Source organism: Carcharodon carcharias, chromosome X (assembly GCF_017639515.1).
Source record: "Carcharodon carcharias isolate sCarCar2 chromosome X, sCarCar2.pri, whole genome shotgun sequence".
Classification (NCBI taxonomy): Eukaryota; Metazoa; Chordata; class Chondrichthyes; order Lamniformes; family Lamnidae; genus Carcharodon; species Carcharodon carcharias.
In genome coordinates, this window is record NC_054507.1 from 26,741,019 (window position 1) to 26,758,841 (window position 17,823).

Here is a 17,823-nt window from a genome sequence, read left to right on the forward strand (position 1 = left end):
TGATATATCCTATACCCCTCACTATAAAACTCTGAAATACCCCACATCCATCACTGTAACACTCTGATATTCTACACACCCCTCACTATAACAGTCTGATATACCCCGCACTCCTCTCTGTAGCACTCTGATATATTCCACACCCTTCACTGTAACATTCTTATATGTTCCACACCCCTCACTGTAACACTCTGATATACCACACACCCCTCACTGTAACACTCTGATACACCCCACACACCTCACTGTAACACTCTGATATATCCCACACCCCTCACTGTAACACTCTGATATATCCCACACCCCTCACTGTAACACTCTGATATACCCCACACCTCTCACTGTAACACTCTGATATATCCCACACCCCTCACTGTAACACTCTGATATACCCCACACACCTCACTGTAACACTCTGATATATCCCACACCCCTCACTGTAACACTGATATACCCCACACCGCTCACTGTAACACCCTGATACATCCCACACCCCTTACTGTAACATACTGATACACCCCACACCTCTCACTGTAACACTCTGATACACCCTTCAGTGTAACACTCTGATACACCATACACCCCTCACTGTAACACTCTGATGTACCCCACATCCCTCACTGTAACACTCTGATACACCCCTCAGTGTAACACTCTGATATACCCCACATCCCTCACTGTAACACTCTGATACACCCCACACGCCTCACTGTAACACTCTGATATATCCCACACCCCTCACTGTAACACTCTGATATACCCCACACCTCTCACTGTAACACTCTGATACACCCTTCAGTGTAACACTCTGATACACCACACACCCCTCACTGTAACACTCTGATGTACCCCACATCCCTCACTGTAACACTCTGATACACCCCTCAGTGCAACACTCTGATATACCCCACATCCCTCACTGTAACACTCTGATACACCCTACACGCCTCACTGTAACACTCTGATATACCACACACCTCTCACTATAACACTCTGATATACCCCACACCTCTCACTATAACACTCTGATATACCCCACACCTCTCACTGTAACACTCTGATATACCACACACCTCTCACTATAACACTCTGATATACCCCACACCCCTCACTGTAACATTCTGATATATCCCACATCCCTCACTGTAACACTCTGATACACCCTTCACTGTAACACTCTGATATATCCCACATCTCTCACTGTAACACTCTGATATACCCCACACCCCTCACTGTCACAATCTGATATACCCCACACCCCTCCCTGTAATACTCTGATATACCCCACACCCCTCACTGTAACACTCTAATATATCCCACACTACTCACTATCACAATCTGATATGATCCACACCTCTCACTGTAATACACTGATATACCCCACACCTCTCCCTGTAACACTCTGATATACCCTACACACCTCACTGTAACACTCTGATATATCCCACACCCTCACTGTAACACTGTGATATACCCCACACACCTCACTGTAACACTCTGATATACCCCACATACCTCATAGTAACACTCTGATATACACCACATCGCTCACTGTAACACTCTGATATATCCCACACCACTCACTGTAACACTCTGATATATCCCACACACCTCACTGTCACAATCTGATATGTTCCACACCCCTCGCTGTAACAATCTGATATATCCCACACCCCTCACTGTAACACACTGATATACCCCCACACCCCTCACTGTAACATTCTGATATACCCCACACCCCTCACTGTAACACACTGATATACCCCACATCCCTCACCCTAACACTCTGATATACCCCCACACCCCTCACTGTAACATTCTGATATACCCCACACCGCTCACTGTAACACTCTGATATACCCCCACACCCCTCACTGTAACACTCTGATATACCCCACACCCCGCACTGTAACACTCTGATATATCCCCACACCCCTCACTGTAACACCCTGATATACCCCACACACCTCACTGTAACACTCTGCTATACCCCACACCCCACACTGTAACACTCTGATATACCCCACACCCCTCACTGTAACAATCTGATATACCCCACACACCTCACTGTAACACACTGATATACCCCACACCCCGCACTGTAACACACTGATATACCCCACACCCCTCACTGTAACAATCTGATATACCCCACGCACCTCACTGTAACACACTGATATACCCCACACCCCTCACTGTAACACTCTGATATATCCCCACACCCCTCACTGTAACACACTGATACACCCCACACCCCTCACTGTAACAGTCTGATATACCCCACACCCCTCACTGTAACACTCTGATATATCCCACACCTCTCACTATAACACTCTGATATACCCCACACCCCTCACTGTAACACACTGATATACCCCACACCCCTCACTGTAACACTCTGATATACCCCACATCCCTCACTGTAACACTCTGATATACCCCACACACCTCACTGTAACACACTGATATACCCCACACCCCTCACTGTAACACTCTGATATACCCCCACACCCCTCGCTGTAACAATCTGATATATCCCACACCCCTCACTGTAACACACTGATATAACCCCACACCCCTCACTGTAACACTCTGATATACCCCACACCCCTCACTGTAACACACTGATATACCCCACATCCCTCACTGTAACACACTGATATACCCCACACCCCTCACTGTAACAATCTGATATACCCCACACACCTCACTGTAACACACTGATATACCCCACACCCCGCACTGTAACACACTGATATACCCCACACCCCTCACTGTAACAATCTGATATACCCCACGCACCTCACTGTAACACACTGATATACCCCACACCCCTCACTGTAACACTCTGATATACCCCACACCCCTCACTGTAACACTCTGATATACCCCACACCCCGCACTGTAACACTCTGATATATCCCCACACCCCTCACTGTAACACCCTGATATACCCCACACACCTCACTGTAACACTCTGCTATACCCCACACCCCACACTGTAACACTCTGATATACCCCACACCCCTCACTGTAACAATCTGATATACCCCACACACCTCACTGTAACACACTGATATACCCCACACCCCTCACGGTAACACACTGATATACCCCACACCCCTCACTGTAACAATCTGATATACCCCACGCACCTCACTGTAACACACTGATATACCCCACACCCCTCACTGTAACACTCTGATATATCCCCACACCCCTCACTGTAACACACTGATACACCCCACACCCCTCACTGTAACACTCTGATATACCCCACACCCCTCACTGTAACACGCTGATATATCCCACACCTCTCACTATAACACTCTGATATACCCCACACCCCTCACTGTAACACACTGATATACCCCACACCCCTCACTGTAACACTCTGATATACCCCACATCCCTCACTGTAACACTCTGATATACCCCACACCCCTCACTGTAACACACTGATATACCCCACACCCCTCACTGTAACACTCTGATATACCCCCACACCCCTCGCTGTAACAATCTGATATATACCACACCCCTCACTGTAACACACTGATATACCCCACACCCCTCACTGTAACATTCTGATATACCCCACACCCCTCACTGTAACACACTGATATACCCCACATCCCTCACTGTAACACACTGATATACCCCACACCCCTCACTGTAACAATCTGATATACCCCACACACCTCACTGTAACACACTGATATACCCCACACCCCTCACTGTAACACTCTGATATATCCCCACACCCCTCACTGTAACACACTGATACACCCCACACCCCTCACTGTAACAGTCTGATATACCCCACACCCCTCACTGTAACACTCTGATATATCCCACACCTCTCACTATAACACTCTGATATACCCCACACCCCTCACTGTAACACACTGATATACCCCACACCCCTCACTGTAACACTCTGATATACCCCACACCCCTCACTGTAACACACTGATATACCCCACACCCCTCACTGTAACACTCTGATATACCCCACATCCCTCACTGTAACACTCTGATATACCCCACACACCTCACTGTAACACACTGATATACCCCACACCCCTCACTGTAACAGTCTGATATACCCCACACCCCTCAGTGTAACACTCTGATATATCCAACACCCCTCACTGTAACACTCTGATATACCCCACACCCCTCACTGTAACACACTGATATACCCCACACCCCTCACTGTAACACACTGATATACCCCACACCCCTCACTGTAACACACTGATATACCCCACACCCCTCACTGTAAGTGTCTGATATATCCCACACCCCTCACTGTAACAGTCTGATATACCCCACACCCCTCACTGTAACACTCTGATACACCCCACACCCTCCCTGTAACACTCTTGTGTAGAAAACGTGTACTATGATGCAGAAACTTTCTCAATCAACCTCTTTATGTAATGTCCAGTGCTCTGTTGTAGCCTCCATAGCACTGGCATTTGACAGCACAGTCGTTTAATTTCACACCACTTGCTGCATTTATATGCTCTGCCCAACCTACTTTAGCATCGCTTTCAATTTTACTGTGTTTGATTTTTTTACATCATTACTGTCAATATTGTGAGGCTATCTTTGGATGACAGTCAGCTCCAGCTCTATGTGTCCTTTCAGGGGTTATAGCTCACTATATAACCCCCTTTGCTGCTTTCACTTCATCCCTTCGATTTGAAGGGTTTTAAGCGCCATCCCAGGGGAGCTGCTGATCTGACCTTCACTCCAGATGTTTGGGCAAATTTACGAACAACGTGGAGTTAATTTACCTTCATCTCCTTCCCCTCACAACCCTAGAGCATACATCGTCCACTGAGTATCTAATCTTGAGTTTTGTGATGAATGGGGACCAGATGATGAGAAGGATCGAGCTAAAGATCACCAGACCTTGTTAGTTTTGCCATCACGGCACACTGAGGACTAGTGTTGGTTGAGGGCCGGGTAACACTTGACCCGATGACCATGTAGAGATGGCGAAATCAGCCCACCGATTCTTTTGGTCAAACCCTTCATAACAAATCCCTCTTCGTAACAATCGCAGTGGGAGGGTTAAAAAACCCTTCAGTCTCAGCCAACACATTAATTGGTTCGATTTTATTTGTTTGTGCTTTTCAATTTTCCACCCCAAAAATGACGAATTAAAATCTGCGTTCAGGCATATTAAAGAATCCTTCATATTGTAGCACAAAATGAACAAATCAAATGGAAAAGGACTGTCGTTTGAGTGCTTTTTTTTTGGGCTAAGCATGTCCTTGAAGGTTTGACCTTGGTACTTTTTTAAAAATACATATTATTACCAGTTGTTGTAAGTGCTTTGGCGCTCTCTCTGGTGCCTGTGATCATTGCACTGCCCAGTTTGTCATAGAGCTGGCTTTGATCTGAACCTGCTATGTCAGCTGGCCTGAGTTGGGGTTTCAGTAGGTCATTGGAACATAGGACTTGGGAGCAGGGATAGGCCATTCAGCCCCTCGAGCCTGCTCCCCCGTTCATCAAGATTGTGACTGATCTAGTTGTGATCCCATCTCCACTTTCCTGCCTGTTCCCCCACCCCTCAAATAACCCTCGACTCCCTTTGCTGATCAAAAAGCTGTCTAACTCAGCCTCGGATATATTCACTGACCCGGCCTCCACTGCTCTCTGGGGGAGAGAATTCCACAGATTGACCCACCCTCGGGGAGAAGAAATTCCTCCTCACGTAGGATCGGTCTTCACACCTCCTCGTGCTGGAGGGAGAAAAGTGAGCAGCGAGATCACACAGGGGCTGTTCTTCAGGTTCTCATCCAGTGACACCTTGTGAGGGGTCCTTCTGTTTTGTTGGCTTGCTGTAATCTTCAAAGGCCCCATCGTCATCATTTCACTCTCTGTTCAATGTGATTAGCCATTTTCTGATGTAAAATATGAATATGTGCTTTCAAAATAAATACGCTGAGATTTGTTATGGCATATTCATTTCTATCTCATTGCTGTTGGTGGGATCTCACTGGGTGAAAATTGGCTGCCAGCCTGCCCTACATTGTAAAGGGGAAATACTGGCACCAGGGGGGAGGTGATGGTGTAGCAGTATTATCACTGGACTAGTATTCCAGAGACTCGGGGTAATGCTCTAGGGACCTGGGTTCGAATCCCAACATAAAAATCTGATGATGGCTTGTGAAACTGTTGTCGATTGTTGTAAAAACTCATCTGGGTCACTAATGTCCCTTTGGTAAAGGAAATCTGCTGTCCTTACCCAGTCTGGCCTACACGTGACTCCAGACCCACAGCAATGATGTGGTTGACTCTTAAGTGCGCTCTGAACAAGGGGCAGCTTGGGATGGGTAATAAATAGCTGGCCTAGGCAGTGACATCCACATCCCATGAATGAATAAATCATTGGTACTGTCACTGAGCAACACAGCAGTTGGTGGAATTTCAAATCAACATTAACAAGTCCGGGAGATAAAGCATCACCCATCTGGGTCACTAATGCCCCTTTAGGGAAGGGGAAATCTTCTGTCCTTACCGGGTCTGGCCCTACACGTGACTCCAGACCCACACACACTGACATGGTTGACTCTTAGCTGCCCCTCTGAAATGGCCAAGGGGGCAGTTAGGGACAGGCAACAAATGTCAGCCCAGCCAGTGACACCCACATCCCATGAAAGAAAAAGGTATCTAAGTACCAATGGCAAGATTGGAACTCACCAAGGCTCCTTCAACAGCACCTTCTAAACCCACGACCTCTATCATCTAGAAGGACGAGAGGCAGCAGACACATGGGGAACACCACCGCCTGGAAGTCCCCCTCCCAGCCGCTCACCATCCTGATTTGGGAATATATCGGCTGTTCCTTCACTGTCGCTGGGTCACAATCCTGGAACTCCCTCCCTAACAGCACTGTGGGTGTACCTACACCACGTGGGGACTGCAGCGGTTCAAGGAGGCAGCTCACCCCCCACCCCCCCACCTTCTCAAGGGGCAATTAGGGATGGGCAATAAACGCTGGCCCAGACAGCGACGCCCACATCCCATTAAACAAATTTTTAAAAAAATAACGTGGGCTGATGTGGTCATGTCTGGTTTCAGTATAATTAATGCAAAAAATGGTCTTGAGAAATACTTTGCACAGCGAGAGGTGGGGGGAAGGGGTAAAAGCCAGAGGGGAAAGTGGGTACAGCTCATTCAAAGAGCTAGCACAGACGTAATGGGCTGAATGGCCTCTAATGGACAGTTCTCTGAAATGTGAAAGGCAAGCAACGAACCTTCAGCATGCCAGCCCAGCTATAAGGTTCAAATATAACTGCATACAAATGATTTTTAAAAAGAGATGACTCTAGAAACGATGGATGTTCGATGGCGGGGATTAAAAAAAAAGGCAAAACAAAAGATCTATATAGAAATCAAATACTTCAGCTCAACAAAACAGAACAACAGCGTGTTCTGCTGATGTGTTTAATTGCAGACAATAAAGCCTTCTCTGCGTAATTCATTATACTGAGTATAAATACAGCAGCAATATTCAGATCAAACCACAGCCAACGAGCAGGTAGCAGTGCAAGTGTCGCCTGGTCACAAGGAAGATGGGGAAGGTAAGTGGGTAGCTTCCTCGCCTCTGTTTCAGGAGGGTGTGATACTCTCAGTGCAGTGCTGAGAGAGTGTAGCACTGTCAGAGGTCCTGGCTTTGGGGTGAGGCCCCCCGAGGCCGCTCCCCCTCAACGTCAAACCACCCCCCCCATCAACCCCCACTCCCCACCGTCCACCCTCTCAGGTGATTGGGAAAGGTCCACAGCTCGATTTTGAAGGAACGCCAGCGGAGTTATCTCCAATGTCCTGGGGCTGACGTTTTGCCCCTCAAATCAATATCACTAAAAGCAGATCACCCGTTCGTGATCCGGCTGCGGCTTGTGGGATCTTGCTGTGCGTGGACCGGCAGCTGCGTTTCCCCCCCCCCCCCATCCCCCACACTACGGCAATGGTTGCACTTCAAGAATATTTCACTGGTTCCGCAGAAATGCAAGTTCCTTCTGTGATGGTACTTGTTCCTCATCGGGCTCGAGGTAACCTGTTCGAATTGAAGGTGGGAGGGGTCGATACTGTGCAGAGTAACCTCCTTCCTGTAAAAAAACAATCATTCTGAATATACAAGTGGCTCTAGCAGAGCCAGCATCTGTTGCCCATCCCTAATTGCCCCTTGAGAAGGTGGGGGGGGTGAGCCGCTTTCTTGAACCGTTGCAGTCCCCGTGTGGTGTAGGTGCACCCATGGCGCTGTTAGGGAGGGAGTTCCAGGATTTTGTCCGTGTGGTGTAGGTACACCCATGGCGCTGTTAGGGAGGGAGTTCCAGGATTTTGTCCGTGTGGTGTAGGTACACCCATGGCGCTGTTAGGGAGGGAGTTCCAGGATTTTGTCCGTGTGGTGTAGGTACACCCACGGCGCTGTTAGGGAGAGAGTTCCAGGATTTTGACCCGGCGACAGTGAAGGAACGGCCGATATATTTCCAAGTCGGGATGGTGAGTGGCTGGGAGGGGAACTTGCAGGTGGTGGTGTTCCCCATGTGTCTGCTGCTCTCATCCTTCTAGATGGTAGAGGTCGTGGGTTTGGGCGGCGCTATCGAAGGAGCCTTGGTGAGTTGCTGCAGTGCATCTTGTAGATGGTACACACACTGCTGCCCCTGTGCGTCGGTGGTGGTGGAGGGAGTGAATGTTTGTGGATGGGGTGCCCCATCGAGCGGGGCTGCTTTGTCCTGGATGGTGTCGAGCTTCTCGAGTGTTGTGGGAGCTGCACTCATCCAGGCAAGTGGAGATTATCCCATCACACTCCTGACTTGTGCCTTGTGACTGTTGTGGGAGCTGCACTCATCCCTGCACAATCATCCTTTTTGTCATTTAGATCACTGCTACCTTCCACATGGCCTATTAGATCTTCCTTTCCAGCTCTAACCCTCCCCCCCCCTCACCTAACCCCTATATCCCTATCGCTGCACTGACGAAGAGTCACACGGACTCAAAACGTTAACTCCTTTTCTCTCTCTGCAGATGCTGCTGGAGTTACTGAGTTTTTCCAGCATTTTCTGTTTTTGTTTCAGATTTCCAGCATCCGCAGTAATTTTGCTTTTATCCCTACCTCTGAACTTGCCTAAAGCCCGTTACGTCTCTTAACTTTTCCAGTTCAGACAGTATGTCACAGACCTGAAATGTTCACCCTGTTTCTACAGAGGCTGCCTGACCGGCTGAGCATATCCAGCATTTTCTCTTTCTATCAGGTGTCTGGCGTCTGCAGCGTTTAAGGTTCAGATGAGATTAAGATGCTGGTTTGAGGCGCTAATGGTCAAGCTCATTCCTGTATCCTGGACAAACTAATGGGGGTGGCTGGCTTGGCCAGCATTTATTGTCCATCCCTAATTGCCCCTTGAGAAGGAGAAACATTGGGGAAATATACACAGGTGCGCAGGGAGGGAAAATAATGGGAAGCAAGTCAATTGGAAAGAGTTCCTCGTTGGAATGTTGCTTGTCTTCCATTACAGATCATTTTCTACGAGGACAGAGACTTCCAAGGTCGTCACTTTGAATGTACCAGTGACACCCCGGACTTGCAGACTTATTTCAGCTGCTGCCGCTCCATCCACGTGGAGAGTGGTGTCTGGGTGATCTACGAGCGCCCCAACTACTTGGGGTACATGTACGTCTTAAGGAGGGGGGAGTACCCAGATTACCACCGTTGGATGGGCTTCAATGACAATGTCAGGTCTTGTCGCATGGTCCGGCAGGTAAGTCTCAGTAATGTATCAAAAATCTTATGTTTGCACCCGCCCCCTGCCTACAAACCCTCACTTCTTCTTCTCCTGCTTTTGCCGTGCTTTTGTGTCAACCCTTTCCATTGTGCGCGTTCAGAATGGGGACTGCTTATGTAAACGTGTCACGCTGCAGTTCCGCCCTCCTGCCAGTGGTGGTGCTGCAGCCCATGTCCGGTGATACAGCTCCACCACCCAAGGTGCCATCAGTCTTTGCTTTTTGACCATAAAGAATATCAATCAAAGTGTATTAAAATGGAAAAGGCAATGTTTGACTTAAAAAGGGTTTGTCTGTGTACAATAATTATCCCAATTTTCTCCCATCCTCCAGTCCCTATTGCCTGAAAAGATCTTGACTCCTTGTGCGTCATGCCAGTAAAGATCGATTGGTATTTCTGAGATTTCCTGTTCATACAAGAGTGCACAATGAGATCGTCCTGTGTGCTAAGAATCTATAAAGAACCCTATAAATATAAATATTTATAAAGATAAATATACCTTATCTATAAAGGTAAGAATCTTTAAGAACCTTGCCAACTGAACATGGAGATTATTTCACTGCAGCATCATTGGTCACTAAGATTATGCAATAACAGCAATATCATTGTGCCAGGCGACTACTAGGATGGTAGAGGGTGAACCTCAGACTTTCATTATCCATGCCTCTTAGGTGCCCCTAAGTTGTGTGATTGTCTTGAGCTCTGTGCCCGCCCTGTGCTGTTGGCACCGCTCTGATCCACACCGGCCGTCTAGTCAACCCCACCCCGCTCCCCACAAAGTAGTCCATGTGGCTGTGGCAACGTACACTTTTGCATATGCTGCAGGTAGTGTTGGGGGAGGCTCCCCCTTCTCTGTGTGTCACACGGCAGGCCGGGACTCTCTCCCTCTCTTACCGCCTGCCATTGGCCAGCGTTGGAAGGATTTACAGCTGTTCGGCTACGTCATGGACACGTCTTCCTTGACCGTTAAGCGCTGGGGCGGGACTCGAACACCGGAGTTCCTGGCTTAGGGGCAGAGTGGCGACCCACCTGCACCCCAGGACATCTGCTGTGCCTCCACCCCTTTGCTGCTGTCGCTCTTCGTCCGCTAAATGACTCTCCCTCCAAAGCTTGCCCTCTCTTCTCGACCAACCAGTGCGACACTGCCTTCTGCCCACACTCTCCTGTACTCTCTACTTGTATTCTATCCAACCCACAGCCAACCGGAGGCTTCTACAGGATAAGGGTCTACGAGAGACCGGATTTTGGGGGTCAAATGATGGAATTCACGGACGACTGCCCCAACGTCTATGATCGCTTCCGGCACCGTGAGATCTACTCCTGCAACGTGCTGGACGGAGCCTGGGTCTTCTACGAGCTGCCCAACTACAGAGGGAGGCAGTACCTGCTGGAGCTGAGGGAGTACAGGAGGTACAGTGACTGGGCTGCCATCTCTCCCATGGTTGGCTCATTCCGTCGCATCGTGGACTACTGAAAGGCATGAGGGTTTTCTGACACGTCAGTTCAAAATAAATTAAATCAGGAGTAAAATACGACAGTGTCACCTTCATATTTCAAGTGTTAAAATAATTGCCAAGGATTGAAAGTAGTGGGGGGGGGGCGGGTTGTGTGTGGGGGGGGTGGGGCGGGGTTTGTGGTTGGATGGGGTGGTGGTGGGTGTGCGCAGGACAGGAGTTTTTCAGAGACACTTAAAAGTCGGCGTCAGCCTTTTCTGGCTGTCGGTGGCGCAATGAAGGCATCAGCTGAGACAGTGGGATCCTGCTGTGCGTAAAGATCAGCCGCCTGGGGTCACCAGGAATTGAAGATCAATCTCCAGGTCACTGCTGTGTGTGCAACCCTGGAGAAAATAAATCACCGGGACATTAAAAAAAGACAGAAAGTTTTTTTTTAAAAAAAAAGTTCGAATATTTCCCCTTACCAGATACAAAAATATTGAAAATTTGTTGGGGGGTGGGGTGTGGGGGGTGCGGAGAAAATACGTTGAAATAAAAACAGAAAATGCTGGAAAAACTCAGTGGCTCTGGCAGGGTTTGTGGAGAGAGGGAAAGATTTAACGTTTCGAGTCTCTATGACTCTTCAGACTCTGACAAAGAGTCTCACGGACTGGAAACGTTAACCCTGTCCCTCTCTCCACTTTTCAGCGTTTTGTTTTTATCTCTGACTTCCAGCATCTGCTGAACTTTGCTTCTACCTCAGAACAAAGGCTGTTTGGCTGACAGTCAAGATTCATCCAGTCGGGTAATGGGTCTTTTTTGCTTTCCAATTGGCGTAGCAAGGCAGTGAACACAGCGATGGGTGAGCTGGCTGACTAATGGCCCAAGCTGGGGGCAAGTCTGGTGATGAAACCTCCAGGAATACATTGAATCAGAGTTAGCAACACCTATTCCCTACATTACAAAACCAGCGACATTTCTAAAGCATTTCACTGACCTGTAAAGCATTGCAAAAGACATTATAAAACCAGAAGTCTCTGGGTGCCAATTTGTTTATCGATTAGGAGGTCATGTGTTATGTCAATCGCTCAGATTGGCAGCACTTCTACAGGCCAAAGATTCAAGTTTATTTAACAATCAAATGCTCTGGGACCACGGCAGATGGTGGAATTTGAATTCAATAAAAATCTGGAATTAAAACTCTGACGATGACCATGAAATCATTGTCGATTGTGGTAAAAACTCCGTCTGGTTCACTAACGTCCCCTTTAGGGGAGGGAAATCTGCCCCCCTTACCCCGATCTGGCCCTACACGTGACTCCAGCTATGTGGTTGACTCTTAAGTGCCCCCTGAACTAGGGCAATTAGGGATGGGCAATAAATGCTGGCCTAGCCAGCGATGCCCACATCCCATGAATGGATATTTAAAACAATAGTGAATCATAAGTTCTACCACACAGCTGAGCAGGAATCTCTCTCACTCTTACCGCCTGTTATTGGGGGGCCTGTTAGGAGGATTAACAAGTTGATGCCCCAAGTTGCTTGGCCATGTGATGAACACACACCATCTTTGACCGTTAATCGCAAGGTTAGGGCTCGAACCCAGAGCTCCTGGTTCAGCAGTAGGGTCACTACCCACAATGCCATGAGGACCTCCAGTACACACAAAAACTTGTTAAAATACCGGCCGCCCATACTAATCCCACCTTCCAGTGCCCGGTCCATAGCCTTGAAGGTTACAGCTCTTCAGGTGCAGATCCAGGTACCTTTTTAAATGAGTTGAGAGTTTCTGCCTCCACCACCAAACCAGACAACGACTACCAGACACCCACCACCCTCTGGGTGAAAAGGTTTCTCCTCACGGCCCCTCCAATCCTTCTACCAATCACCTTAAATCTGTGCCCCCCCCCCCCCCGGTATTTGACCCCTTAGACTCATAGACGTTTACAGCATAGAGGGAGACCATTCGGCCCATCGTGTCTACGCCGGCCAACAAAGATTTGACAATACTAATCCCATTTTCCAGCACTTGGTCCATAAACCCTGCAGGCTGTGGCAATGCAAGTGAATATCTAAATACTTAAATGTTAGGAGAGTTTCTGACTCCACCACCCTTTCGGGCAGAGAGTTCCAGACTCCCACCAACCTCTGGGTGAAAAAAAATTCTCCTCAACTGCCCTCTTAGTCTTCTACCTTTTACCTTAAATCCATGCCCCTTGGTTATTGACCCCGCTACTAATGGAAAAAGTGCCCTCCTGGCCACCCTATCTATGCCCCTCACAATCTTACACACCTCTATCAGGTGCCCTCATCAACCTCAGCTAGGGGAAACAAATCTTTTCTGTCTACCCGATCTAGGCCTCTCATAATCTCGTACCCCTCAATCAGGTCACCCCTCAGCCTCCTCTGTTCCAAGGAAAACGACCCCAGCCTATCCAATCTTTCCTCATAGCTGCAATTTTCAAGCCCTGGCAACATTCTTGTAAATCTCCTCCGTGCTCTCTCCAGAATAATTGTGTCCTTCCTGTAATGTGGAGACCAGAACTGTACACAACATTCCAGCTGTGGCCTAACCAGCGTTTTATACAGTTCCAGCATTACACCCCCTGCTTTTGTATTCAATACCTCGTCCAATAAAGGGTAGCATTCCTTTCTTTACCACCTTATCCACCTGACCTGCCACATTCAGGGACTTGTGGACATGCACTCCAAGGTCTCTCACTTCCCAAACCCCTCTCAATATCCTTTCATTTACAATGTATTCCCTGGCTTTGTTTGCCCTCCCCAAATGCATGACCTCACATTTCTCTGGATTGAATTCCATCTGCCACTTCTCTGCTCACTCAACCCAACCATTGATATCATTCTGGAGACAACAACTATCATTTTCACTATCAACTACAGGGCCAATTTTTGTGTCATCTGTAAATTTCCCAATCCTGTCTCCCACATTTAAATCCAATCATTAATAAATACAACAAACAGCCCCAACACCTGAGCCCTGTGGAACACCAGTGGATTCCGTTTTCCATTCACAACAACATCCATCGACCATTACCCTGTGTTTCCTGTCACTGAGCCAATTTTGGATCCAACTCGCCACATTCCCCTGTATCCTAGGGGCTTTTACTTTTCTGACCAGTCTGTCATGTGGGACCTTGTCAAATGCCTCACTGAAACCCCTGTAGACAACATCCACTGCACTACCCTCATCAATCCTCCCTGTTACTCCCTCAACAAATTCTACTAAATTAGTAAGAAACAATCTTTTCCTAACAAAACCATGCCGAATCTCTCTGATCGATCTGTGCCTTTCCCAGTGACAGCCTATCTTGTCTCTCTGAATTGATTCCAATAATTTGTCCACCACTGAAATCAGACTGACCGGCCTATAATTTTCTGACCCATCCCTCCCACCCTTTTTAAATAATGGTACAACATTCACAGACCTCCAGTCCTCTGGTACCTCGCCTGTATCTAGTGAGGATTGGGAAATGATCCCCGGAGCATCCGCTATTTCTTCCCTGGCTTCCTTCAACAGCCTGGGATACAATCCATCTGGCCCTGGTGACTTACCCACCTTCAGGGATGCCAGTCCCTCCTGTACCTTCCCCTCTCACTACGCTTATTGTATCTAATATTTCACACACACACCCCCTCTTTAACCCAGAATGTCTGCATCATCCCCCTCCCTTAGTGAAGACAGAGACAAAGCACTCATTGAGAACCCTACCCACATCTTCAGCCTCAACCCACACGTCACCATCTCTGATAGGCCCTTTCCTTAGTTATCCTCTTGCTCTTAATGTGCTGGTAAAACATCTTTGGGTTTTCTTTGGTTTTTACCTGCCAATATTTTTTCCTATCCTCTCTATGCTTTCCTAATCTCCTTTTTTTAACTTCACTCCTGTACTTTCTATACTCCTCTAGGCTATCTACAGTATTAAGCTTTTTGTGACTGTCACTAGCTTTCTTTTTCTGCTTTATCTTGGTCTGTATGCTTCTAGATAACCAGGGCGTTCTAGATTTGGCAGTATTACTCTTGCTTTGTGGGGGACATGTCTACACTGTGCCTATAGATTCTCGCTTTTTGAATGCCTCCCACCTGCTCTGTCACTGATTTCCCCTTTGAGGAGCTGTAACTAGTCCGCTTTTCATCAGGTCGCCCCTCAGCTTCGTCAAGTTAGTCTCCACCCAACTCAGAACTTTCACTGCCGTTCTCTCTATGTCCTTTTCCACAGTGATGCCAAGTCCAACTGTATTATGGTCACTCTCTCCAGAATGGCTTCCCCCAATGCACTTTCGTCCACTTGCCCAGCTTCACTTCCTTAGACTGAATCTAGAATTACGCCCCCCCCCTCCTCTCATTGGTCTTGTTACCTGCTGGCTAAAAGAAGTTATCTTGGATGCAGTTCAAGAACTTGGTACACTCTGTGCCCTTCACACTGCCTGTAGTCCAGTGGACCTGAGGATAGTTGAAGTCCCCCATCTATTATTGCCCTCAGAAATTTGCCTACATATTTGCTCTTCTAAGTCCCTGCCACTATTTGGGGGTCTATATTACACTCCTAGTAGTGTGGCTGCCCCTTTTTTATTTCTGAACTCAACCCATAAGGCCTCATTTGATGCTTCATTTAGTATATCATCCCTCCTCACCGTTGTATTTAACTAATAACGCAACACCCCCACCTTTTTTTATACCCGTCCCGATCCTGCCTGGAACACTCTATATCCGGGGGTGTTGAGCTGCCATTTTGCCCCTCTTTAAGCCAAGTTTCCGTTATAGCGAAAACAAAAACAGAATTACCTGGAAAAACTCAGCAGGTCTGGCAGCATCGGCGGAGAAGAAAAGAGTTGACGTTTCGAGTCCTCATGACCCTTCGACAGAACTAGGTGAATCCAAGAAAGGGGTGAAATATATGCTGGTTTAAGGTGTGTGTGGGGGGGGGTTTGGGTGGGGGGAGAGAAGTGGAGGGGGTTGGTGTGGTTGTAGGGACAATCATGCAGTGATAGAAGCAGATCATTAAAAGATGTCACAGGCAACAGAACAAAAGAACACAGAGGTGTTAAAGTTGGTGATATATATCTAAACGAATGTACTAATTAAGAATGGATGGTAGGGCACTCAAGGTATAGCTCTACTGGGGGTGGGGGGAGCATAAAAGATTTAAAAATATTTTAAAATAATGGAAATAGGCGGGAAAAGAAAAATCTATATAAGTTATTGGAAAAAACAAAAGGAAGGGGGAAGAAACAGAAAGGGGGTGGGAATGGAGGAGGGAGGTCAAGACCTAAAGTTGTTGAATTCAATATTCAGTCCGGAAGGCTGTAAAGTGCCTAGTTGGAAGATGAGGTTTTGTTCCTCCAGTTTGCGTTGGGCTTCACTGGAACAATGCAGCAAGCCAAGGACAGACATGTGAGCAAGAGAGCAGGGTGGAGTGTTAAAATGGCAAGCGACAGGGAGGATTGGGTCATTCTTGCGGACAGACCGCAGGTGTTCTGCAAAGCGGTCACCCAGTTTACGTTTGGTCTCTCCAATGTAGAGGAGACCACATTGGGAGCAGCGAATGCAGTAGACTAAGTTGGGGGAAATGCAAGTGAAATGCTGCTTCACTTGAAAGGAGTGTTTGGGCCCTTGGACGGTGAGGAGAGAGGAAGTGAAGGGGCAGGTGTTACATCTTTTGCGTGGGCATGGGGTGGTGCCATAGGAGGGGGTTGAGGAGTAGGGGGTGATGGAGGAGTGGACCAGGGTGTCCCGGAGGGAGTGATCCCTACGGAATGCCGATAGGGTGGGTGAAGGGAAGATGTGTTTGGTGGTAGCATCATGCTGGAGTTGGCAGAAATGGCGGAGGATGATCCTTTGAATGGGAGGCTGGTGGGGTGATAAATGAGGACAAGGGGGACCCTATCATGTTTCTGGGAGGGAGGAGAAGGCGTGAGGGCGGATGCGCGCGAGATGGGCCGGACACGGTTGAGGGCCCTGTCAACGACCGTGGGTGGAAAACCTCAGTTAAGGAAGAAGGAGGACATGTCAGAGGAACTGTTTTTGAATGTAGTATCATCGGAACAGATGCGACGGAGGCGAAGGAACTGAGAGAATGGGATGGAGTCCTTACAGGAAACGGGGTATGAGGAGCTGTAGTCGAGGTAGCTGTGGGAGTCGGTAGGCATGTAATGGATATTGGTGGACAGTCTATCACCAGAGATTGAGACAGAGAGATCAAGGAAGGGAAGGGAAGTGTCAGAGATGGACCACGTGAAAATGATGGAGGGGTGGAGATTGGAAGCAAAATTAATAAATTTTTCCAAGTCCTGACGAGAGCATGAAGTGGCACCGAAGTAATCATCGATGTACCGGAGAAAGAGTTGTGGAAGGGGGCCGGAGTAGGACTGCAACAAGGAATGTTCCACATACCCCATAAAGAGACAGGCATAGCTGGGGCCCATGCGGGTACCCATAGCCACACCTTTTATTTGGAGGAAGTGAGAGGAGTTGAAGGAGAAATTGTTCAGTGCGAGAACAAGTTCAGCCAGACGGAGGAGAGTAGTGGTGGATGGGGATTGTTCGGGCCTCTGTTCGAGGAAGAA

General features: G+C 48.0%; 1 protein-coding gene across 2 annotated transcripts; it reads left to right on the plus strand.

Annotated features, from left to right (window-relative positions):
* The first annotated feature begins 7,595 nt into the window (after nucleotides 1-7,595).
* On the plus strand, nucleotides 7,596-11,276 carry LOC121273359 (gamma-crystallin M2-like). Of its 2 annotated transcripts, none has more exons than XM_041180538.1 (3): nucleotides 7,596-7,604; nucleotides 9,537-9,783; nucleotides 11,011-11,276. In XM_041180538.1, exons 1-3 carry the CDS (start codon nucleotides 7,596-7,598, stop codon nucleotides 11,274-11,276), a joined length of 522 nt encoding a protein of 173 aa, XP_041036472.1. The 2 variants fall into 2 exon arrangements, with proteins under 2 accessions (XP_041036472.1, XP_041036471.1); XM_041180537.1 differs by having other exon boundaries at nucleotides 9,537-9,779; nucleotides 11,001-11,276.
* Nucleotides 11,277-17,823: the final 6,547 nt, after the last annotated feature.

Bases quoted from the DNA above. Each gene is read 5' to 3' on its own strand.
- LOC121273359 (XM_041180537.1), top strand. The intron at 9,780-11,000 runs GTAAGTCTCAGT...TCCAACCCACAG, and splicing joins CTTGTCGCATGGTCCGGCAG to CCAACCGGAGGCTTCTACAG.